General features: G+C 37.8%; 2 protein-coding genes across 9 annotated transcripts in view; one reads left to right on the plus strand and one right to left on the minus strand.

Moving 5' to 3' along the window:
• The window catches only part of supt3h (SPT3 homolog, SAGA and STAGA complex component), a 90,724-nt gene extending 77,718 nt beyond the window's left edge, over nucleotides 1-13,006 (minus strand). The window contains exons 1-2 of one of the 6 annotated variants that reach the window (XM_048975509.1): nucleotides 12,869-13,006; nucleotides 7,279-7,382 (exon numbers count right to left, since the gene is read on the minus strand). In XM_048975509.1, coding sequence (XP_048831466.1) covers nucleotides 7,279-7,382 — 104 coding nt within the window. In that variant the 5' untranslated portion in view covers nucleotides 12,869-13,006. Of the gene's footprint in view, nucleotides 1-7,278; nucleotides 7,383-9,863; nucleotides 9,885-10,675; nucleotides 10,812-10,848; nucleotides 10,933-12,868 lie in introns of those variants that run through there. The other 5 variants (XM_048975508.1, XM_048975511.1, XM_048975510.1 and 2 more) reach the window with 5 other exon arrangements.
• The window catches only part of runx2a (RUNX family transcription factor 2a), a 50,081-nt gene that overhangs the window by 8,564 nt on the left and 15,973 nt on the right, over nucleotides 1-25,544 (plus strand). For all 3 annotated transcript variants that reach the window (XM_048975505.1, XM_048975506.1, XM_048975504.1), the window contains 3 exons: nucleotides 12,908-13,170; nucleotides 15,185-15,341; nucleotides 20,282-20,386. In XM_048975505.1, the coding sequence (XP_048831462.1) occupies nucleotides 12,908-13,170; nucleotides 15,185-15,341; nucleotides 20,282-20,386 (525 nt within the window). The remainder of the gene's footprint in view (nucleotides 1-12,907; nucleotides 13,171-15,184; nucleotides 15,342-20,281; nucleotides 20,387-25,544) is intronic.

Raw genomic sequence — 25,544 nt, forward strand, 5'->3', positions numbered from 1 at the left:
GATGGACAAAAGACCGAAAAATACAGCAAAAAAAAGTTGTGCAAATGGGCAAATATATGAAGTATGATAAAGCATGCTAAAATTAAATTATAAAGCATAATGATAATAATAAATATAATAAAGCATGCTAAAATTAAATAAAGCATGCTAAAATTAAAGCCGTTCAAAACACATGCAAAAAAAGTGGTCATGCAGGGGAGAGAAAAGAACATCCGTACTTTACTATCCCAGGAAAATTTCGTAGGAGACGTTTATGGGTTAAAGCAGGCTCCTCTGGTACCATGCAGCCTCAGCAGAAACAGTGGAGTTTAACTTTCTGGTAAACAAATACTCAATGGTGATGAGACGTTCTTCTTGGGCCCCAAATTACAGTCTGGTTAACCAGAGAGTCCGAGAGCCAGCTCATTATTGCTGTTTGTTTCCAATTTGACTCTCAACCGAACTCTACAAAAACATTCAGGGGGGCTTTAAAAATGAGAAAAGGCTCAAAAATGCTATGGCTATATGGCCATAAAGACAGTAGTATCAACTGAGAACATACCGGGGGCAGAAAACGAGCAGCACTGTTTCAAAATGACCTGATAGGAAAATCACTGTATATTGACACTGACACTTAATCAGCACACATAAATATATACACATATATATATATATATATATATATATATATATATATATATATATATATACATATATATATATATATACATATATATATATACACACACACATATATATATATATATATATATATATATATATACATATATATATATATATATACATATATATATATACACACACACATATATATATATATATATATACATATATATATATATATATATATATATATACATATATATATATATATATATATACATATATATATATATATATATATATATATATATACATATATATATATATATATATACATATATATATATACACACACACACACACACACACACACACACACACAGACAAATAGCAATAGGAACCAGATAAAATCAGATGTATATCTCAATTAAATAAATTATTAAACAAATGACTTATTGAATATGAATAAAACAGATACAGAGAGACAGGTGAAAATATTATCCATTTTGTAACATTACTTGATACAGTTAAATATTTGAAAAACAAAGTGAAGCATATAAAGCACAAAATATCACAGAAGTATCAAAATATGACGAACTTTAACAAGGCATTTAACAAGCCCATTCTCATACTGGAACGCAAACATTTAAAAAAATAAAATAAAAAAAAACACAGACAGACTCTTCATTAATGAAGTCATAAAATATAGCACAATTACACAGTGGTATTGTGGTCAATGACTAAGTATCCAAGCAGAGAAAATTATATTTTCACCTTGTAAATAATGATGTATTCTTTACTCCGATCTAGGCCCCCTTTCTCTTTGTTCCCAATATATAATTCTAAGGTATAAGTTCTGGTTATGCTTCGAGTTCAACACCAACCTATCAGCTTCCCTCATCACCATGATTGCCGAATAAGCTGAAAATGGAAGGCCTGCATCGCACAAAACACCCCGCTGCGAATCGCATACAACGTGGAGCCAAACATACCAAGGCTGCACATACAACGAAAAGCATTACCATAATTGCCCTGTAATTACTGACGACACAAATTCTTTATAAAATGTCGTTTATGCAAGTATATTTAAACCCCCTAGTGGGGGGGGGGGGGGTGGATATCACTAATGAAGGGTTTCAAATTCGGGACCATACCACAAGCCCCCCCCCCCCCAAAAAAGATGCTGAAAAGTAGACTTCCATTCCAAAAGACCTCCCACACAATGCAATATCCTTCTGATGTCCAAGACGGCATTAACACTCTTTTACTTGAAGTTTCAATGATGCTTGACAAGTTTTAGTTAATTCTGCTGATGGTAGAAATTTCATGGTCTTAATTATATATTCAGAAATTAGCATATTGCATACTTATTTAGTTCATTAGTTTACAAGCCTTTCATTTTCAGCTAAACTACTTGCCTAAGTGCCTTCTTAATGGCACAATAAAAGGGCAAGAGGTCATGCTGGTTAAGGATATAGAATAACAAATCGCAACCGATGAGCTACCCGTTACCATATTTACAACAGTGCAACATAAACATAATAAAAACTAATGGAACTTCTAAATTTCTACTGCATTTAAAGAAAACCTGGAATCCACTGGAATCCATGAGTAGCAATATAACTTGTGCTTTTGCGACGAGGTCTATTGCATAGCACATCATTTGATTATTTTTTGCCAACACTTTGAAACAGATGTGTAACGTGTCGGCCAGTTACTCATGCATGCAACCATATATGTGACAAAATGAATTCATGTTTAACAGAACAATGACTCTAACCTAGTTTCTAAACCTGCAATGACTAGAGGACTGTACAGATTCTACCTTAGCTCCCACCAGTGGTCAACCAAAAGATTTAAAAAACGTTATCGAGTATCAAAGTAGCATGCAGCAGAATTTTGCATAGTGTGACCGGCACGCACTACAGTCTTCTCTCAGTTTAACATCCAGACATCTGCCTGATGCTGGTAGCTACCTCCATTCCCTGTGCACGATTTGTCCAGGTCCTCAGCAAACATGCCAAAACAAACCACTGCTGTAACATTCAACTGGCAACATTTTCACACAGTAGGATCCTAGGTAGGAATCCTCTGGTAAGCAGAGGATAAGAAAATGGCATGAACTCTGACCACCAACACATTCTTACAAAGTGGACTTCAACAACAAATGCCCTGCATGAGTTTCCGAGTTACTGATATGCGAGACCTTCAGTACTATAGGAGTTCACCAAAATTATTAAAATACATTTTGACCAACTCTACTCATTCTACTCCAGGCACCAGGCTTTCAAACTGAAAACAGCCTTCCAAATTTCCATCCATCTTCTAGCCACCTACCCTAGTCAATGTCCCTGAGGGGTCTGGAGCCTACCCAAGGCAGCAGTGGGTGCACGGCTAGGGTACACCCGGGATGGAATGAAAGTCCATCAGAGGGCGCAAACACATACATACACAAGGACATACAGAGGGAAAGAAATGCACTTCTTTGGATTGCAGGAGGAAAACCCCACCACCTCAGGTGATCAAAGTAAAATCTGCATGCGATCTTGCCTCTGTCTTTTATCGAAAGATGCACAAATACATTTTAAACATAGAAAGCAACACTGTTACTATTGCAAATGAAACAGAACTTTTAGAAGAGAGAAAATGTTTTATTATAACTCTTAAATACATGGTAACACACACGGATCATGTACAATGATTATGATAACAGCCATTACAAAATTTCCCAATTTATGCCAGTTTGCTCTGATTTGAAATGGGTCAGTACTTGTGCCCCTTGTGAAACACCAAATGATAGTAATAAAAAGTGCAATAGTGAATACCATTTGGCAGCATTAAGATAAATCCTGTCTATTTTTAAAATTGAAAAAAGGTAACAGTAACAAATTAATACTGGATTACAATGTAGATAAAATACATGTATACAGTTTACTGCAAAAAAAGGACGTTTTACCAGTTTCTCGCTTTAACTGCATGCTCTTTTTCTAAATTTCTATTCTATAACCATTTTGATTTGCATAAGCAGTAATGTCCAGTGATTGGTACAGGGAGCAACTGCGTTTTTTAGTCTTAAGTTGAGACTTTGCATCCCACATAACTTATAACTGGGACCCCATCAATTCAATCAATTTGTAATGTCAATACTGCCCTTATTGCAGAGAGGGTGACACTGTAATAGGCTCCATGCCGTCCTTCTCAATGAGAGAGGTTAAAAAATGAGAGTAGCCTCTCCCTCGAACCCAAAAAGCCCCCTCGTGTGAAAATTGCGGCCTCCCACATACCAAACCACTTACACCAGGCCACAAATAAATATCCCCAAGTCTATTAATCCATCCGGCAAATTATGTCTTAGATATTAAAAAAAAAAAAAAAAAAAAACAACTGTGGGAGGATGCTAAGAATTGGTCAACACTTTGCACAGAAGATACTTTAAAAAAAAATGAACAAAAGCAACACGTTAAGTACAAAACAGCATTAATTATGTTACAGTGCAGGCACACGCCCGCAGGAGTGCCTCAGAATATGAGTGAATTCAGGGCCCGGGAAACCACAGTTGAGACGGAGTCTGGAGTTCAGCTTCGAGACGCAAACGGACACTGCAGTTTAAAGCCATGTGTATGCGAATGACTCCTCGCGTTTCTGAAGTATTGGAAAGGTGTCACTCTGTCTAAAGAGATCCATTTTAATCAGCAGCAAAGGAGCAATAAGAAAAAGCACAGCCGCATAATCCCGCGAATCTCGAATGAAGTCCATTTCCTCTTACCCAGTAAACGCGCTTCATAACAAAACACCGATTGCTTAATATCAAATAACGAGCAAATTCTTTTGTATATTCTTTATGCAGTCCAATAACTAAACAATTAATGTCCAGGTTGAAGAGGAGCGCAAACTCAGTTTGCTCCGTCTCTACTCATTTTTATTTTTTTGGCGGATTGTTTGCATACAGTCCATAGGAATTAAACATTTCAACATATTATGGGGATTTAACTACAGAGACCTGTCAGTCTGGTGTCTCTTTCAGTAAGTATTTCTGCTTTTTGCAAGAGGAAAAATGACGACAAGAGGAAAACTGCAAGAGGTAAAATGAAACTGGCAAATTTATCCCTCCGTAAACCTGATATTACTTTAACTCAGATCATAAATAATACTTGACAGTCTTCACGTCTACAGAGTTCCTTGTCCTACAGATGTACCATAAATATTTTTCAATTGGTCGGGCAGCTTAAGGGAGAGAAGGTAGGAACTGAGAAAGGAAAAGTGTAAAGCATAATGTTGGACTTCTCCGAGTCCTCGTATTATCTTTAGCACGTTATGTGTGGAGTCTAAGGCTTCCTATTCCAAAATAAGCACTTTTCAGAGCATATTTGAATATTACATATCAGGAGATTTTGAGAGCCAATTCTAAAGTCGGACTCGTTCTTAAACAAACCTATTGGCTGGCAATCATAGGCACGTGTCTTCGGCATGACCCTGATGGACTCACGCATCTAAAATCCCAGGTTTTGTCCCTGCCATGTGACACCATGTGCACCTAGAAAAGACACCCGGCAGCTTCTGATAATTTCATTCAGGGCTGACAAAAGCAAAATCGCTGGCACACCCCTGCAGGCCACCAGCTGTACGCATATCCCATTCAAGTTTTAGTTATTCAATTGATTCAAATATATTTGAAAATTTGTAGATGTGACACCAATCAGCTTGACTCAGACCTGTAGCATCACGCATTAGATAATTCTGATAGTGCTACTACGTGGGGGAAGACGATTCTTCACAAATAAATACGCTGGAGCACTAAACAGACAGACAACACAATCCCAATCCCAACTCCTGAAATGAAGCCAGTTCACCAATACCGCTTGTATCACCGGGGGCTACTACCTCACCGCGTTTGAAAACGTAGGGAGACAATTAGATGTTAAAAAGAGAAACGGTAGCATTTTTGGTTGTTTTCGTTTTAGGGGCATGGGCCACAGTTCCATTCCCCTTTCAACCCCCCTCGTGAGCCACAGAGTTTCCTGCTATTTATAAGTACAAGTGATCTCAATTAAGGGACCTCCATGAAGGCAAATGGCGGCAGACAGTCATGGCAATAAGAGCCGGAGGAAATTGTCTTTACATTTTCCTCCTCGGTTTTCCTGGCAGAGCTACCACGCTGAAAGCAGACATCATCAAAAACACATACTCCAAAAAAAAAAAAAAAAAAACTCATAAAAAAATGTCACTGCTGTTCTTTCATTCTCCCTTAACTGTGGTCGTTTCCTGCAGACTTTTTGCAGCGATATCCGCTTCTCCTCTTCACCCCAAACGTCACACGCCGGAATGGGTACGCCAGGTTTTCGCGCCGCAAATTACGGCTACGCTCGGCGAGTGCCGGATCGAAGGCGCCTCTCCCATCACCGTACATGTCGCAAACAAGCTAATGAAAAAACAATAATTACACACTTATGATAAATTATAGGCGAATTCGGAGCCGCGAAGATTTGTGCGGCCTTTGAGATGAAGTGAGGAATAGGATTTCTTTGTATCATTTTGAGCTAGACGAAGCCTGCCAAGGATGGAAACTAATCTCTTAAATTGGAAAGCTCTAAGAGTCCATCAAAATGTTCCTCGCATAAAGCTATAATTAAGCGTCTTGCAAAATATAAGACTGTAAAATGAAACTCATTCCAAAACTCCTACTTCTCGTTTCAACAAAGCAAAGTTTGTAGGGATAATACAAAAAAGCACTTGTACACTTTGTTATATAATTGCTTACTTAAAATATATACACAGCTCAATTATGATACATTACGGGAAAAATATGGATTTTGAGGAATTTATTGAAATGGTGCATGCATTTGCAAATAATTATAGCGTATTTGAAAAATCCAAAATTGAATGGACAGTATAGTCTAAGATCATAATTAAGCAAATTCTTAAGACATCCTTACTTCCGCGAACCCTATGTGCTAAAGCAATAAGAAAAACTACAGTCAGCCTGCACTGATTTGTCCAAATCACCTGATTAAGAGCTGCAGCTCCGCCCATTTTCCTCTCATGCTCCTTACTGGGCCTTTTTGGAGTTACTGTGGCGCCGTGCACTTTGCTATCTCCCTGATCTCGCTCACAGCCAAGACTTTAGATCATGTGTTCCTGAAGGACTTTGAAGCACCAGCGAGTCTGAAATATCCTGAGAGCATATGGCACTCAGAGTCGTGCGTGACACCCCCGCTCCCACCCCCACCCGCATAACCCTCTGCCTCCGGTTCTGATGTGGCCAAATCTGCCTTCTGGTAAGAGACGACCACCGGCCTTGAACCCCACCTCCCCCAATCCTCTCCCGATCTCAGCAATCATGGCTGACACCACTGTAAACACTAATACGAGAGTCTGGCGAGTGTGTTGGGTTGGGATGGGGACCAACTGCATGTATTCTTGCATAATCTTCAGAGGTGGCGCCCACATTTTTTTAAACATACATGTTTGGAAAGACATGTGGAACCCGTAAATGAAAACATTCAAAACGGTTTCCTACAATTTCATTTATGTGCAATAAACTTTCGGTGCCGAACTTTACTTTAAGGCATCCAGCTCCAGCACCCGGACTGTTTTATAAATATTATAGATGTATATAAATATATATACAGACACATGAAAGGGAGAAACAGTTATTGAAAACAAGCTGGTACTTACATCATGCTCTGAAGTTCAGGAATGAAGCTTATGGCTTTCCCAGAACCCCTTGCTGCACTCAAGGTGGCGCTGCCTGACATGGGACTGGACACATTGACGCTCATCTGTCACACAAACACCAAAAGAGTGCTCAAATGATCGCCACACAAATGTACATTTATATGTATTAAAAAAAAGACACCCGCAACATTTACATTAACAAAACCACTTCATACAAGTGCTTTCAACACAAGCTGGAAAAAGCACTTCACTTTAATCCCCAAATCAATCTTTTTGACCAATATGATGATGATGATGATGCTCATTGTTACCATTATTACTGATGATTATTATTATTATTTATTTTATTTTTTTTAATGAATGCTGATTTGCTATACAAAATCAGATGCATATTAGAGTCCGCATTCGGGCGACGCCTTCTCTGGAATATCGTGACAGAGATGGACCCTTGAGTTGCTAAATCAGATCATCTTGTTTTATGAACTAACATGGAGGGGGGGGGGTTGATTCTGACATGTTTAATGTGTGCCGAGTGCTCTGCTGCTTACCCAACAAGCCATTTAGGTAAACTGCCTCACCAAACACTGGGTAACACTTGGACACAAATCACCATGCCCCTCCCCCCCCCGCCAATTCCAAAAGGAGAAAATTATTGCTCCTATTTCCATAAATCTGTCCAGTTTTTCAAATATATAGCGCTGGACTTCAGTGACTCGCTTTGCCAAAATCCAGGGAAAACTATTTCAAATTGCAGGCTTTGGTTGGTTTTATGCAAGTATTCAGTATATTGCATCCAGACCAAAAACTAAATAAATATTTTTTTTTTTTGAGAACCCCAATTAAACAAATTTTACACGCAGGGAATCCAAGATGCATATACATTTTAATACTGAAAACACACCTCATTAAAACTCTCACAAGGGCCATATTTGCTGTATTTGACGCAATAAGTCTGTTTTACACATTTTTTTTTTCTTCCTTTTAATCGTTTATCAGTACCATTGCCATTCATTACAGGGCACCATTGGCAGAGGACAGCCCTCTATGACAAAACAATTTTAAGAGTTTCCAATTTCAACAAAATTTTCAACATTTCATAGTCATCAACATTTTTCTTTTATTTTGGATACATTCCTTTGTTAATGACACACTATAATACTAGAAGTATTCCAGGCAGTATTCTGTAGTAAGGGGTATACTTGTGTTTTTTACCCCCCCACCACATTCTGGAGTTCTTCTCAGAACAGGAGAAGCAAAAGTAAACCATTGCAAAGACCTGGTTCCCCCCTTCTTTGAATGATCCTTCTTGCACAGGCCTCGACAGTCTATTATAATCCAGCCTGAATTCCGAAACGGAAAGACTAAGAACTGTGTTTTCTTAATGTCACAATGTGCATGACCGTCATAACAAAGGGTGGATTGTATTCAATTTTCCCAAAGCCATCGCTTGCATAAGTCCTCACAGTGTCAAACTTAGCACTGCATTACAACATCCTTTAGATAATCACTATATTCAGGTCGTAATGCATGCCTGTCTCATTTTTTTTCAACAAGAGCTCAATAGAATCATGATACAAACATTAATAATAATATCTTGAACCAAACCCTGTCTCAATATATACTGATATTACATCTACATTTGTTTCTTCACTAGTTGCAATAAATTATATCCATTCATTCATCCATCTAATTTCAATAGCATTTTGATTATCTTACGGCCAATGATAAATCATACAAATGACAGACAACAAATATCTGAACATAGAGACAGATACATGTTCTGTTCACCAAGACCCCTTATAGTTCAAACCACGCAGTCAGACCTTCTCTTTCATGGGTACCCGATTTCAGGAAGTAAGAGCAGGATGCTGAACCACCTGCCCAAACAAAAGCAGTCAAACACACACTACTGACCTCTGCAGAAAGATTTACATTTGGAAATTAAGTAACTTTTACGATTACACTCAGCTGTCTGTATTTGAACAATATTACCTGTCCCACAGCTGTTAGCTCTGCTGAAACCACTGTCTTCCTATGGTAAGCCCCTTATCTGATTACCAAATCACCTCACATAGGTGAGCATCCAGTTTCTGCACAACTAACAAAACAATAATTGGGACAACCAGTCCCTCCTGCTCTGCGACTCCGACTCCCTGCATCTTGCTCCGTGGCTGAGATCAAAAACATCCTTTGATACTTCAAAGCGCTGAAACGCAAGTGTCCCAATTCCCTTTTCATGGACATAAAAGGGGAAATGCTGTGAATGTGGGATGGCACTCAATAAAACACTGAACATAAAATCTAATAGCTGCCTGTAATCGCACATTTGCTGGACAAAATTTTCAGTTTGGATTGAGAAGGCAGATGGTCACCATATTCATAAAATGAGCTCATGCGACAAGCTGATTACTTCAACATGCAAAGGCTTAAAACGGCACTTAACTTGATTGAGCAGAATAGGGGTGCAGTATCTACTTAGTGCATATTCCTCTATAATTACACACTTTAATGGAGCTTTAACTCTTAATTTCTCTTTCTACAGATGCCAGTTTGCATTAAAAGATGTGTCATCAACCAATAAGTACCTAGCACAGAAGCTAAAGCATCTGGTGCCGGCTTATCTTGAAATATCACTTCCTTGAAGACTGATGAAGGAAAAGAGAGACAATTACATGATTGAGCTAAAATGCATTCTATATTATATGTCTTACACACATTTGATTCATAATTTATCAGTTAAATTCATCTAACCATAACAGCAATCGGCTTACCTTTAAAACAACCCCATTCAACACATAGCACTTTCTCTTATAAAAAAATCCTTGAGAAAACAATGGACCCTTAATTATCCACCTTTATTTAAACCCTAAGGAAAAAAATAAGTTCCCAATATATACACATTTCAATCATCCCACCACCTGCTCGTAGTAAATCATTACCTGCAAATTCAGACTTAAAATATCTATTATTAAACTTTCCTGGAGAGTGCATATAAAACATTTTAAAATGCTATCTGAAAAAGTAATAAAAATAAAGTATTATTATAGGCGAATTTGGAATAAGAACTGCCAACCTAACATACAGGAGTCATAAGACCGGTGGATTTTCGACCATGCGTCCTTGAAAAACAAAGTTTGTCCAAAAGTGCACTGTTAGGCTTCACATTGTTGGCGACAAAATGAACAGTAGCCCAGAAACTATTCCATAAGTTCGCTTCCGCTATTCACCATTTCAAACCTAGCTTGTGTTTCCTTTTCAATTATCTATTACCAGAAGGCCATCTCTTAGCAAAATTACGTTCATTCCAAATCTTTAAGATGTAATTAGAATTTAATTTACTTCAGAATATACGACTAAGCGTACAGTCGCCGCTGTTTCAGGACTAGCTGGGCATTACCTGAGTATTTGGTATTCCTCGATCTTACATATTCCTCTTGCAATTGCACAGTGCTGTTTGACTAGAAATGTTATACATATATTAACAAGCAACTATTCAGCGTTTTCCATAACTGAAGTCTTGGTTGCACACAAACACCAGCTTGCCATATCACAATATTATAACAATCTTACCTTAGTCCGATACCTCTTAAAAATCTACTCCTGAATCCTGGAACATGCAGAAGCTGCGGCACAGTAATTGACGTCACTCACGCGGTTGTACATCAGCCTGCCGGATTTTGTAGTTCTTATTCATTATGTAACCATTATTTTCAGCTTCAGAATGCATGTTCTGTAGTTCCGTTTTCTTAGTCGCACATTGAATTACGTTAATCCTCTAAAGACGGCGGACTATCCCTGAGCAGCTTGTACTGAAATTGCGTGTCTGTGTTAATTTTGAACTGGCGCGAGTTACTGTCAACTATTATTCACGCGCCACAGTAGGTTATGAATATATTTCTCTGAACTGCCATGCTTAATAATCATAAACGCTTTCCTTCGTTAAAATCCACCCGATGGACTCATCTTATAGTCAATTCCCTAAAAATACTAAGTATCGGTAATCAGTGCCAAATATTTTATAAGAATTTATATTACAGATGGAATATACTACATACTGTAGTGTATAATGACAACGACAATAATAACAATTGTTCTAGATATATGTTCTTGTAACTTTATTTTCTGTAGCATCTTCGGAACTCATCTGTTATTTTACATAAATAACGCAGTACTTGTGCGACAGCTCACCCATCCGACCAAATGGAAATATTTCTTGTCTTTTCTTGTAAACCAGACCGAGACTAAAGGAAGTGAGTCATTAATTTCTCATCGCTTCTGGGCTGCTTTAGGCTGCTGTTTCTTTGAGTTCTCGTACTAAGGAGGATTATTCTTTAAACTTTTCAAAAGAATTATAAAATGTATGCTGCTGTAACCTGCCTGTGATATTAATAGAAAGCACTTGGTTTATCATTCATTAACTTCCACTGAACTGCCTCAAAGAGAAAAGATCGCAGAAAGTCCGATGAATTTAATTTTTAAATTAAAGTACGTGATGTATTGTACTCTAAAAAGTGTTCGCGAAACTCTCACATGTGTTTGTAACTCTTCGGCTGGTTTACGTAGGATACGCAATTCATACGATCTATGACCAGTTTCATTTGTAAAATAATAGATTAAGTGATACCACATCATTTCATTTGACATTTTATGTAGTAGGAAGTCAAATTTTGAGATTACGATATCAGAAGTAAGATAAGGCATTTGATGAGAACTTCTCAGGACAGGCGCACCCTTATTTATTTTAAATGCTCTATGATGACTGCCCTCAGACACCACGTGCTTGCGCCTCATCAGCATAATGATCGCCTAGTACTGTATATATATAAACCACAAAACCAGAGCACTACAAGACCCTGCCTCCACAGACTAACCACACGCTTTGGACACAAAACATGAGTTTTTTCGCCACCTTCATTCAACCAACCGCAATTCTTCGGATGATTTTTTAACCCTGTACTAAAGGCGCCTCATTTTTTGCGGGGTTGACTAAGAGACTATTTCAAGCCGGACAGCTTTATGATGTTTACGTTTAAGAGTTTAGTGCGCTTTTGATAATTTGCATAACCCATTGATTCATCGGAAGAAGTTTTTCTATTATTATGATATATATATAAATATATATTTTTTTACATTTTGCTGTAGTCCAATTGGATTCCAGGTGTACGGAGGATATTTCGAAAACTAAATGATTTTCCACAGCAACTCTACGCGTAACAGTCAATTGAAAAGTCAAATTTCTTTTTTGGATAAAACAGCCGATTAAGTTACCGAAGGCAGAAACCTTTCTGGAGCTATTTTCAGATACCACTTAGAACACCTATTTTAAAATCAGTTTATTTTAGAATTAAGGCGCAAACTGCGTCGGTAGCTTATAAAGCAGCCTTTTTATGAATTATGTTACTCGGAAAGCGAGTACTTCACAGTCGCGTTTTGCTGGGTACGACTGAAAGGATACACATTCCTTATTTTTGCGCTGTCCTGAAACGCTCTCCTGTTATCGTAAGCGCACGAAATACTTCTTGCGTCTACTGGGACTGAGACTCTCCGCTAAAGGAAAACATATTTTTTGAAATATTTTCAGTTACTTTACCTTTACTAATATATAGTGTTGTGATGCGCATTCCCGTAGATCCCAGCACCAGCCGGAGGTTCAGTCCCCCGTCTAGTAGTCTTCAGCCGGTCCCTGGAAAAATGAACGATTTGAGCTCTGCTACAGGGCAGCAAGAGGCGAGTCCAGCAATGCCCAGACTCCGGCCGCACGATAATCGCACTATGGTGGAAATCATCGCCGATCACCCCGCAGAACTTGTCCGGACTGACAGCCCTAATTTCCTTTGCTCCGTCCTGCCATCTCACTGGAGGTGTAATAAAACACTGCCCGTAGCCTTCAAGGTAAGCTATTTACGGTTCATTTCGAGGTACGCACTGATGTCCTGCCTATTCAGCAAACATACCCACATTTTCATTTTTTGAATAAAATACTGAATGCTAACCTATGTTGTGTTATGTTAATTTTGATTGCATTTTTGGAAACTTTTCTTCTTTTTTCTTTCATTTTTTGTAAATGCCCGGTCTGTAACAAATTTGATGACTTTAGGTGCGACTTTTCATTAGGAGTTTGAATGATATGCATGCCACATAAAGGTACCCAATTAGCTTTAATGCAGGTAAATGCATAGTCCGCGTTTAAAAATAGAAGTCCTACTTCACATGCCTACCGCAATGTTGGGACACCTGAAATCCGAGTAAGCCGCGCTATTCATAGCTACGATCACATGCATCTTTAATAATTTGCACACGGGTGACTAAATAATAGAAAAACTGGTACTATTATTACAAGCAAAACACAAATGCGCATCTTGTTTTCACAGCTAGATTGCTATTGAATAACTCAAGGGATGATGTCTGGAAGGCGGTGTTTAAAACTTTTCACTAGGACGGAGCAGCCCTCAAGTCCTCATGAGCTTGCATGTGATAAATTAATCAAGTACGGCTGCTGTATGTGCCTTCCTGATGTACATATAAATTAACAATAATGAAAGCTTTAGTATTAAAGTGGTTAAATCGCATGACGTCTTGGAACGAAGAATCAGCCCTGGGCAATGTACTGTAAGTTATAGGTTAGAAAATGAATAGATACATACCCCTAATAAACAAATATATATATATATATATATATATTATGAATTTGAACATATATATATGTATAATGTATATATAACATATATATAATGAATTTGTCTTCCATATGTGTTTAGTTCCTCGTATACGTATATACGTATACTTACATATATGTATTATATACTTACGTAGGCCTACTTGTATTCAGACTATACTCGAGGCATAGACCTTTTCTAGCTGTCTGCTGTGCACTGAAGAGTAGAAAATTTTAACATGAAGAGTAATGGTGAATTTCAAAGGAACTTTTGGATTGTTCCTGCGGTATCAACCATGAATTTGTCATTATTTGGTAAATTTTACAGAGAAATCTTTCCTCTTTTCAACGGTGCTTTTGTAATGAATAGGAATGCAAACCGTGCTTTATGATGGACAAAAGGGTGAATATCCCGTATTTTTTACGTTGAATTGGTTCACAAAATAGACTCCAACCCGGGAAATTACGTAAACAGATCAGTGAAGACTATTACAAGGGTTTTGAGGGACTTAAAAAACCTTTGAATCTGAAGCCTGTTGACCGACCCGAATTCCACTGAGACCATTTTGGTCTTATGAACAAGATACCGCCTCCTAATTGCTGCAGTAATTGCTTGATGTAAAAGTATGAATAAACATTGTAAGTTTGACTAGTCACCAACACCTCTTACAGTATTAATAGCAATTAAAGGGGCTTTGACTGCATTTTTGTAAAGTTGAATTATTAAATGATTTAGCTGCCTAGTTTGTGTCTTACATATCTCTTACTGTTCTTTGTTATGGATCTGCACTGTGTGAAACTGAAAACCCACTTAATATGCTATTGCATGGTTCACCAGCTAAATATATAGGCCAGATACAAAAAAATATGTATATATTATCTGTTTTGTATTTTTATATAATCTTTCATCCTGCCTTTCATGTATAAGTGTATATAACATATTTAAGAGGATTCAGCAACGTAATGATGTATAAAATATGTGTAATTTATAAAATGTCTAAATTCACTATGAGTTTTACATGCGATATTTCCTGCTTGTTGCAACAAATATGAATCGATGAGTTTCAAAGTTGGCGGATAAGTCTTTTTTTTTTCTTTTCATAATGCAAAATCCACTTAAAGAAACTCATAAGTTTATTTTTTTTCCCACTGGGCTTAAGACATAAATGAAGCTGAGCCAAACTTGTGTGTGTTTGAGTGTGTGTATGTGTTGATCTTTCTTCATGCGGCATGTACACCTTTTTTGTGAAGGTGGTGGCACTGGGAGAGGTGCCAGATGGGACAGTTGTAACAGTAATGGCTGGAAATGATGAAAACTACTCAGCGGAGCTTCGAAACGCCTCAGCTGTCATGAAGAATCAAGTGGCCCGTTTTAATGACCTCAGGTTTGTGGGCCGGAGTGGAAGAGGTAGGTTGTTTATTGATTTTGAGATCATGGGTCAGTTATTTGGGGTTCCAAACAGGAGCCATTTTGGGAGTTTCATTGGGCCTAAGTTTCATTGAATCTAAGTTCATATTCTGTTATGCAAACTTTTAATGTCACACAATGATAACATACAAATAGCTTTAGAAATATATGCGCATGCAGATCAATTCATTTGGTGTCATTCATCTGCATATTGACTATATCCACTGAAGTTATATTATTTTTTCTTATTGATTAATAGGTGTGTCCTTTTCTTAACAAAATTTATTGCAATTATTAAATGTAACGTTAAAGTTATGGACAAAAATTTATGGCAAAAAAACAATAAAGATTAAATCTTTCAGGAAATATGTAATATATTGATTTGAAACAAAAACTGTATTTTTAATGTTATATTTACATACAATAGAAATAACTTTGAATTCACACGACATACTCCATCACAGTAAGAAAAATACAAGATTTTAAAGAATGATTATACATTAAATAGATACAATGTTTATGTATAATCTGCTAATTTTAATTAAATGAAATACACAGGTTGCACAATACACGTGTAACCTCCTCTACAGTCCGTTCATTGTTCTGTTCAGGCATCAAAGATGTTGCCCCCATGTCTGTAACTTCAAAGTTAACCTAACTTGGGAAAATTGAAGCCTTGGGGGTATAATACTATATTACTGACTGTATTAGGTTTCTCAATGCAGCAGTTCAAGCAGTATTATGTTACATAAAATTAGCTATCACTTGACTTGATTATCTGCTAATGTATAGTTACATATCTTTTTCGGGATGGTATTATGGTGTAATTTTTGGAGTGAATGCTGTAGAATGAAAGGTAAGCATGGATGTTGTATTTATATATATTGTATAGGAGTTGAGTAGGGTCTTGGTACAAATATAGGCGTTTATTTCATATTAAGAAAGGCTAAATTTTAGCCATTTATGCACCTCCAGCTTACAGTTATACTTCCAGCATACATGCTACTCACACCCGTTTGTAACATTAGCATATGGCGAGTGTGGATGGATGGATTTGAGATATTGTTGTAGAATATGAGGGATGGTCTTATAAGCGTATGTGGAATTTCTTGTGAGCTTCACTGTGCCTTATGTGCCTCTAGAGAGAGCGGGAGCCAGTTACAGGTGACATTTTAATCAGTATTTTACCATTATCATTTGCCTAGCGTATACTTACATATATTATGCATACTTAGTTATGTTTACTTGCGATAAAGTATGTAATGGCGTCATTCTCTGTGCCACACGAGAATATCTACTGTATAAAGGGCCATGTGGCCCCTGAAAAGAAATGGCCTGATGTCTCCAAAGCATCAGATTGTGATGAAATCATCTCCTAAATTTAGTTTATTGGTTATGATTAACGTCATTCTAAGTTCATATTCCGAAACAGACTCTGGCCCTTTAAGTGGCACACAAATCCCTGGTTTGTACCTTAAAGTAACTAAGCGGTTCTATAAACAGGTTCTTAATGTCAGTCCCATTTTCCCTGGATACAAGCTAAGCACATAAATAGATGCATCAGATCATTTGCCATTTGGATATGTATATATAGTGATATCCAAATAGCTCTATGTATATATAGAACTAGACCTGAAATTTTCCTCTAAATCAAGCAGCCCTTTTAGCACAAGGGGGAAGTCCCGGTCTCTCTTTACTGGCATTATCTAGATCCTGATTATCCAACCTTTTGTCATTAAATCAAACCTGATAACTTTATAACATTGTATTCATTTGAAAGAAACGCATGTTTGTTAAAAGGCATTTAAAGCTAGATCTATTTAGATTTTCAAGGCTATGTCCTTCAGTCATCTAATAACAGTAACTGTAACGTAACTGTTAAGACTCTGTATCCATTAAGGTTGGGTACAGACCACAGCTGCAAAAGATGGCTATGGACAGCTGGCCTAATGAAATACCATCCATTTTTATAATGGATTACTTGGTCAAAATCATGGCTCATAAAATATCGCACAATGGCTGAAGCGGTGAAGCCAACAAATGCCAGAACAGGAACAACTAAAGAGCAACACATTATAGTAAACAGAATCTGTGAAATTGTTACGTCAGTTATAACACAAAAAAACATAAACTTTGTTTATGTACCTCATGATCCTACCATTTATTCTATAAATTAAGCATCTTTTAGTATTTCACCAGGTTTTCCTTTGTGCAGTTTTCCAAGCTGATGAAGTCTCCATATCCAAATGCGTATCAAAGTAAACGCTTACACAGTATAGAAAATTTTAAAAAGGCATTTATGCAATTATCTCACATGCATGTGTGTGTGTAGTTTGTGGCAGTCTTTAAATATCTTTTCACTTACATTGCTTACCTACAGCATACAGTGTACATAAGTAAGATACGCAAGGTAGACTCAGTTCACACATAAAGGTATAAATCAGGTGAATGAAGTCAACAGTAAACAACAGCCAGTCATCAATCAAAAATTGCTACAGTCTGTTTTAGTGGCTCTATAGCCTGTCAGCAAAAATAATTAATTCTGCATGTGCAGATGGTGTTTATGCATACAGTAGATAAAGAATGGCTCTTTTGATATGAGAGCTGTTATGTCCAAAACTGATCCACCCACTCCCTGTGATCCCAAGCTCTCCATTACTCTCCGAGCCTTTGAAGGCAGCTGTATATGTAGAATCCCAGGCAGTATGATGCCAGAGGCAGGATGGGCAAAAGGAACTCAGTCCTGACTTGTTCCCTGACTTGATGTGTCAGATCCTTGGAACTGAGTCATGCGTTGCAGAGTTAAAGAACACTCATGTTCCCCTGCCCTCTCCCGGCAGTTCCCGGAATTCAGAACCCGGAATGTTCAACAGTACCAGAATGCTAGCATTATGGACCTGTTGCAACAAAATACTCTTTATTATGTTTATTTCCAAATCTCCTTGGGATGTAATTTGCCAAATAAGGTCTTTGAAAGTTTGAAAACAATACCTAGCTACAAAACTATTAATTTAGCTTTAGTATGTTTAGTGCCAATACTTTGAACCTTTGCCAGCGAGTCACTAAACAATTAAATACCAGGAATAATTCAATTTAGATACCACAAATAACTCAGAATACTGCATTACCAAGAGGGGAGGGGGTTGTACTAAAGGGACTATTGTTTTTTATGCTAGACAGGTTCGCTGTTCAAATGAACTGTAGCAATTAAATGAGGCATTATAACATTACTGATCTCCCTGAATGTTATTGGCACCACATAATAAGATCAGAATAGCCCTGCATGCAAGCTATTTTTCCAGTGAAGTGCAGGGTCATTGTAACACGTTAAGCTTAGAGCCGTATGACAGCAAGACTAAATGTATTCTGCCGATTGAAAAAAATAGCCCACGGTAAACTTTTAGGTGTGAGAACATGACAGCAATCGACCACACTCAGACATTTTTACGGTGATTGGTCATAATACTACTTTTGAGACTATAGCTAAACAAATGTGTTAAAAGTCACTAATACCGCTTCTAGCTGACAGGGATATTGCACAGTTAGTTTCAGAAAATGGCAGAGCGGGTGTGTATAATTACAGCATTGCAAGCTACGCAGGTCATAGTGCCACTATAAAAATGAAGTTACCGAGGCTTTGCCGATTGCCCTGTTAGGTCGGTTACTTTGAGTCAAGATGGCAACAGACAAGAGGCACAGTCACGGTCCGGTATGCACAGCTGAGCCGGCTGACAGACGGGCTAAGATGTGTGGGGCTGGTCGTTTCACTGAGTCACTGCGTCCGCCCACCTTTTCCTGTCTCTGGAAGCGATTACGGCCCCGAGCATGGGATACAGCCGACAGTCCGCATACTTCACCGATTAGCACAGTTGCTGAGTAAGCTGCCCCACCAAGTTATCAAAAGGTCCTAGGCGATATACGCAATTTAACCTAATGTAAATCAACGTACGAGTAGCGCAGCTGCAGACAAAAAGGCACGTTGCGTACCTAGACCTGAACGGACGCAGAAGATACCTCATTTAAAATATATTTTTGATGAGTACATTTAATAACAATTGTGGACACAGACATACCATTGATGGGTGTAACTTTGTTTAAGTTTTAGTCTGTGAGACAATTAGATTAGTACCCATGGTTTTTAAGACATATGGCTCTCTTACTGTAACTGGACACTGTGATTATAAAAGGCTTCCACCCACACTAGACAAGGTTAACCCAGGAGAAGCTGAAACCAGTGCAAGTGCTTCTTTCTGCTTACTCCACTCCACAAATTTGTTCATCATTATCAACACTACAGTCCAACTGATCCCACACTATAGCAGCGTGTAAACTAGCTGTAGCTTTTTATTATTATTATTATTATTTTTTAACGTTTGATTAAGGCATAGCTGCTATTTGCCAAGGCTCTTGGTTTCAAGCTTGAAAGACAAACATACACAGCAAGTATTTGTTTTATGACATAATAATGTGTAAAATGTGAGCTGACTGAACAGGTATAGAAGCTTTGAGGCTGTTTTCAGGAACGGGTTCAAATGGGAAGATAAGCTCTTCCTTTTATTGTATGTCCTTTATGGATGGAACATTTAAAAAGTATAACAAATCTACTGGCACTATAACAGTAATAATGCTGTTACTATTACTATGCAGTTACTGCAGTATATTGTACTATACTATACTATACTATACTATACTATATTTGCTGTAAAATACTTTCTAGCTCCTTTTCTCCTCAAGTGATACATGATTCCTTCTTGTGTGTGAAGTTTTCTCATAATATTGTTATTGCATGGAATAGGATTTATATACAGTGGAGTATATACATTGAACATACAGTGCTCATTCCTCAGTACTCTAACCATTACTTGGCAATTGTTTTCGTTTCTTTGTTTCTATGCTGTTGAGTATAGCGATAATATGGTTCTCAACCTCTCTGTTTACAGGAAAGAGCTTCACTCTGACGATCACAGTGTTCACAAACCCACCACAGGTGGCGACCTACCACAGAGCCATTAAAGTCACAGTGGATGGCCCACGTGAGCCGAGAAGTGAGTAACCCCCCCCCCAACCACCACCATCACCTAATCAACTGTGTCATTTGATAGTAACGACAGAGTGTTATTCTTACTGCATTGTTCACATTGGGGAGGATCGGGGCTGGGAATGCCTGTTACGATGACGTTCTATATCATTCTTTTGCATTATGAAATGTGGGAACTGTGAAAACAACACAAGCCGTTCCATTTAGCAACAGGACACTGGGGGGGGCCAATGGTGCCAGAGTGGTTTTGGAGGTTTTAACATGCTAGTGCACACGGCTGGAATGAAAGCCGCCCGGATCTAGACAGCCAATCGCCTTCCGTAACATATGCCGTTCGTCATTGAACTTGTATGATTTACAAATATGACAAAGACCAAAAAAACAGTAATAATGAAAAGGCTCATTGTGAAACATGATGCGTAAACTACATTACACACCCTCAGATGAAGATGCCAACAGAATGTGATTTGTTAAGCCTTTTATTCTTCCCTAATCCATTTTTTTTGGGGGGGGGGGGGGTTGACTCTACGGACTCAGAACCAGGCAATCAGGTGGTGCTGATGGTACCAAACGTTCAGACTTTTTAAACCAAAGTTACCTGCTATGTGTAACGCAAGGTGTCCCAGTCTCTCAATGCTTTCTTCGACATTCTTCTACAATACCTTGCTGTCCGGCCTAATGTTGTACATTCTGCTTTTGGATTATCCAGATTATCCGATGATTATTTCATTAGATTGGTAATTAGTCATTCTCCAGAGATTATTTTTTCCAGACAACATTTCTGAAATGTTTCCTAGTGAAACGTTATAATAACAAAAATGCAACAAATGTACAGCTGCAACTGTATCCTATTCAGAGTCCTGTGTTGTGTAGCCATGTGTCACATCATCACGTCCTGTAATGTGGCAGCAATGCGTTTTGCATATCAGTTTTGTGAACTGAGTAGCTTATGTGATTCTCATACATTCTTCTTCATTTGTCATACAACGATGGCAAACATTCTCTGTATCACATTGGAACTGTAAATGTTTACCCAGAAACACAGTATTAACTGAAAATAAGGTCACGAACGTATGAAAATGATTCATCTTAGAATGGTTGCAATCAGAAGGAAAATATCACTCAAAACTTTATACACTCACATAAATAAGAAAAATAACAGCAATATATGTGGATCTATATATGTATGGGATTTTATCTTAAAGCTTGCAGACGTGTCAAATTAAGACAATGCGTGCTTGTCTTTTAGATTTATAGCCCGTGATATTAGCTAAATATTTATTTTAGCCAGGAAGGATTCAGTTTTATGCGTGGGTACACATTGAAGCATTTGTATGTGTAAATAAGTAAGTTGAAAACCTAATCCTCATTCCTACAGGAAGAACAAAAAAAGAATGAAATTCTTAAAGACTTTGACCTCAACATGTTGATAAGAGGGGACTAATGATTTGCAAAAAATATTTAACAAACAACAGGCAAGTGAAAAGGTATATGAAAATATTATTCATCCTTAGACTCATGTACCAGGAGTTCCACCCCTGCTACAGCATGTGTATCACCTGAATTCACTTGTGAGTACTTTTTGGTAGTTTTACATTGAGTGTACTTTCATAGTACATTCATAATGCATTCACAGAACATTCAGTGCACCTTCATAATGCATTCACAGAACATTCATAATTAGCATGTACTAAAGGTATACCTTAGCATCTAAACATACCTAAGCAGCTTTAATAAGCTTTTATAAAATATATATATATATATATATATATATATATATATATATATATATATATATATATATATATATATATATATATATATATATATATATATATAATTATAATGTTTGTTCTGATCATATAATGTTTACTATTGACGGGAGTAAAGTTGTTAAGGTATGTTAGGATGTTATGGTTTACTTATATGCTGCTTATGAATGTTTTATGAATACATTATGAAAGTGCACTGAATGTTCTACAAATGCATTATAAATGCTTTAAGAAGGTACAGTTCACGTAAAGAATTAACTTTTTGAAATACTTCGATGTTAGGCAGATGGTATCGACATTAATTTGGTTCATATGACTTTAATGAGTTTAATGCTCTTAAGGGGACACAAAGTGAAGTATTTGCATACTTGATGAAGTTTTCTTGCGGCCAGTGATAATTCATTCCACACATATAAATAGTATTCAGCTATGTTTCATTAAAATACAAGCCGGATATTAATTTAGTCTCTGTATTTCTGCCTTTAATTCACAGTTTTAGTTTAATTCACCATTTAATGTTTTGTATGTTAACTGTTAAAAACACACTTTATGCAAGTACTATATATCCTTGAATCAAACGGATGGGATTCTCCTGCTACAAATACCAGCACCAATAACACCCAGAAAATGTCTGAGGTTTATTCATAAAGTAAAAGACTTGCTGATCATGTGGTTATTTATGGCAATCTAAGGGATACATAGAAGTATGGCTGCATTGTCATCATCAATATTATGGTGTGGGGAAGTCAAGCACATTTTGTCCTTGCTGACATAATCCATCTACGTACGCATCTATTGCTTCTCTATGTCCCATGTGCACTGTGTGTTAGTCAAACCGCAAATATTCCCATTAAAATTGAAAACATCCCGGGAAAAGAGGCAGAGAAGAGAATGATACGTCGCTGTTAATTTGCCTGTTATGGTATTTTTTCGAATGTTGCTGTATCCATCTATCGTACTACATCATATTGCGTCGTCTTTGCAAGGCTTTGGAATCAAACGCTAACAGAAATAAAAAATCAGTAACTGGCTGGGGATGATGGTCAGTGGGGGAGAAATCCATTCGGGGAATGTCGGTAAAGAGCAAAATCGTGCGATTTTGTTAGAGCAGTAGAAGGGCATCCATGATGTCAGCAAATGAAAAGAGGGGATTTATGGTGTTAAATCTGTTCCCTTCTCACTTCCCAGTCAGAAATTACAGCCTTCTCCACCCAATAGACCATGAAAATATTGTTCCCGAGTTACACTGCCTATCGTGGAGCTACCATCAGCTCATTTTAATGGGGCTTATACGAACAGGAATAAAAGGCTTTATGATATTGCTTCATGCCAACTGGTCTGGCGTCTCCCTATTCCCAGATGTTTCTTATTCATAAAATATATTTGCCTTTCCCGTTCTTGGCTCCCGAATCAATGCTATCACATCACAAACAACTTTTTCTTCTTTCCATAAACACATCTGGCACTAGGAACTGGAGTCGCTTCATACTAGCCCGAGCTCATCCTTCATTACTGGATTAAAAGGATCCCATGGAATCACCGATATTCCCTGCTTTTGATCTAACCCGCTTCTGCTTCATCATATCTGTCTGAAGGAAATGGCGGAAGACTTTCCAGACACCCACGTCGCTCGATGGGAATCCCTCCTATTTAATGCTTTGTCGTCGCCGTTATGTTTCGGTGGAGAAATCGAACCCGTCGAGGCGCCCAGTAGACGCACCGGCAGATAAATTGGGTAAATTACCAGACATAAACACTAAAACTAGCGGAAGATGTCAAAAAATGCCAGCTCTAGGCATCCTGCGCCCAAACCTCCCCGCTCTTCTCTTGCTGTTGCTAGGAACCAGGCAGGTGGCCAAGCAGGAAATGACACACACGGAGGCATCTGCATTGTGCAACCTCCTGCGAGCCTGCTGCGAGGCTGCTGCGAGGCTGCTACTGCCTGTTTACGCATTCCTTCAGACTGAACACAGGGCCGCGAGTGTATGCGTCCAGATGATCTCAGAAAAACAATCTAAAGCTATCATCCCCTGAATCAAAAGGGCTTGTATATGTTTTATAATGGTATAATCTCCTTTTGTTGTTCTTTTCTTCGTTTATGGCACATCTTGTTCTGGATTTAAAGAGTAATTTATTAATGTGGGGGGGGGGTGGAGTGCAGAAGCCCAAGATCTGTAATTCATCCCAGAAAATAACTCCATCTTCATTCCGGTACAGTCATACAGTAGTCAGGCACTTTCAGATCACAGATGCATTAACACATAGGCCCAGACAGTTTTGACAAATTTTATAACCTTTTTGTTAGGCAGTTATTCCCAGTGAAACCCTTATATACTATCCTCGGTATGTTGGACATGAAGACGTTAAGAACAAAGTTTGAGGTCCGTAAGTGTCTGCAGAATGAATCTAAATGAATCATTTACATATATACAGTGCTGTGCAAAAGTCTTAAGCAGCTAGAGAAAATGATGTTTAAATTATCTTAGTGTTGATGTAAAACTAAGGTGTCATGTCCGTAAAAGCGTGTTAGCTTAGCCATTTCGAAACCTCTGCTGAAATCACCCCAGAATTTGCAGCAACCATCCAATACACCCATGTATTTCGTGACTCGACTTCTAAAACACCTTGTATGGCTAATCAGTACCTCCTATTTTTTTTTAGTAATTAAATTAATTAAGTGAGCTGGTGGTTAAATTCAACAAATACATGGAATGGCTGAGGTGCCCCTGAGCAGAGGTTTGGTGTCTGAAGCAGTGTTCATCTAGCCATCCAGCAAGATATCAGTAACGTCTTGCAGAATTCCTGTTACACTATTTTGCATATATGTTCTAATGTTAGACTGTATTTTTTTCTGAGTAAATATACACTTACTACCAAGATAAATAGCTTTAATCACTTAAACTTTGACTACCTAAGACTTTTCACAGTAACTTGTGTTTTTCATACAGCCTTGCTGAAATAATATTCTCACCCGACTTGCTACAAGTCTTCTGAATTATCCATCCATATATCCATACATCCATCTTCTAAGCACTTATCCTGATCAGGGGTGTGGATATGTCTGGGGCCTATCCCAGCTAGCACAGTGCAGATCGCTGGGGTACACCCTCTATAGAATGGTAGTCCATTGAGGGGTACAAACACACATAATGTAGTCATACACTATCAGCGGTTTAGAATTGTCACTTAAACTAGCTGCATGTTTTTGGTCTGTGGGCAGAGTCAGAGTACCCAGCGGAAATCCAAGAAACACCATTAGTATTTTTTTATTCTGTTAAACCTTGATAAGATAAAAGAAAAGATTTAGACTTTGGTCATGATGAGAGAGAGTGAGCATTTGGAGAGGAACCATCAACCTGCACTTTTACATTAGCTTGATGAAAGGCCAAGACA

This window comes from Brienomyrus brachyistius, chromosome 14, assembly GCF_023856365.1.
Source record: "Brienomyrus brachyistius isolate T26 chromosome 14, BBRACH_0.4, whole genome shotgun sequence".
Lineage (NCBI taxonomy): Eukaryota > Metazoa > Chordata > Actinopteri > Osteoglossiformes > Mormyridae > Brienomyrus > Brienomyrus brachyistius.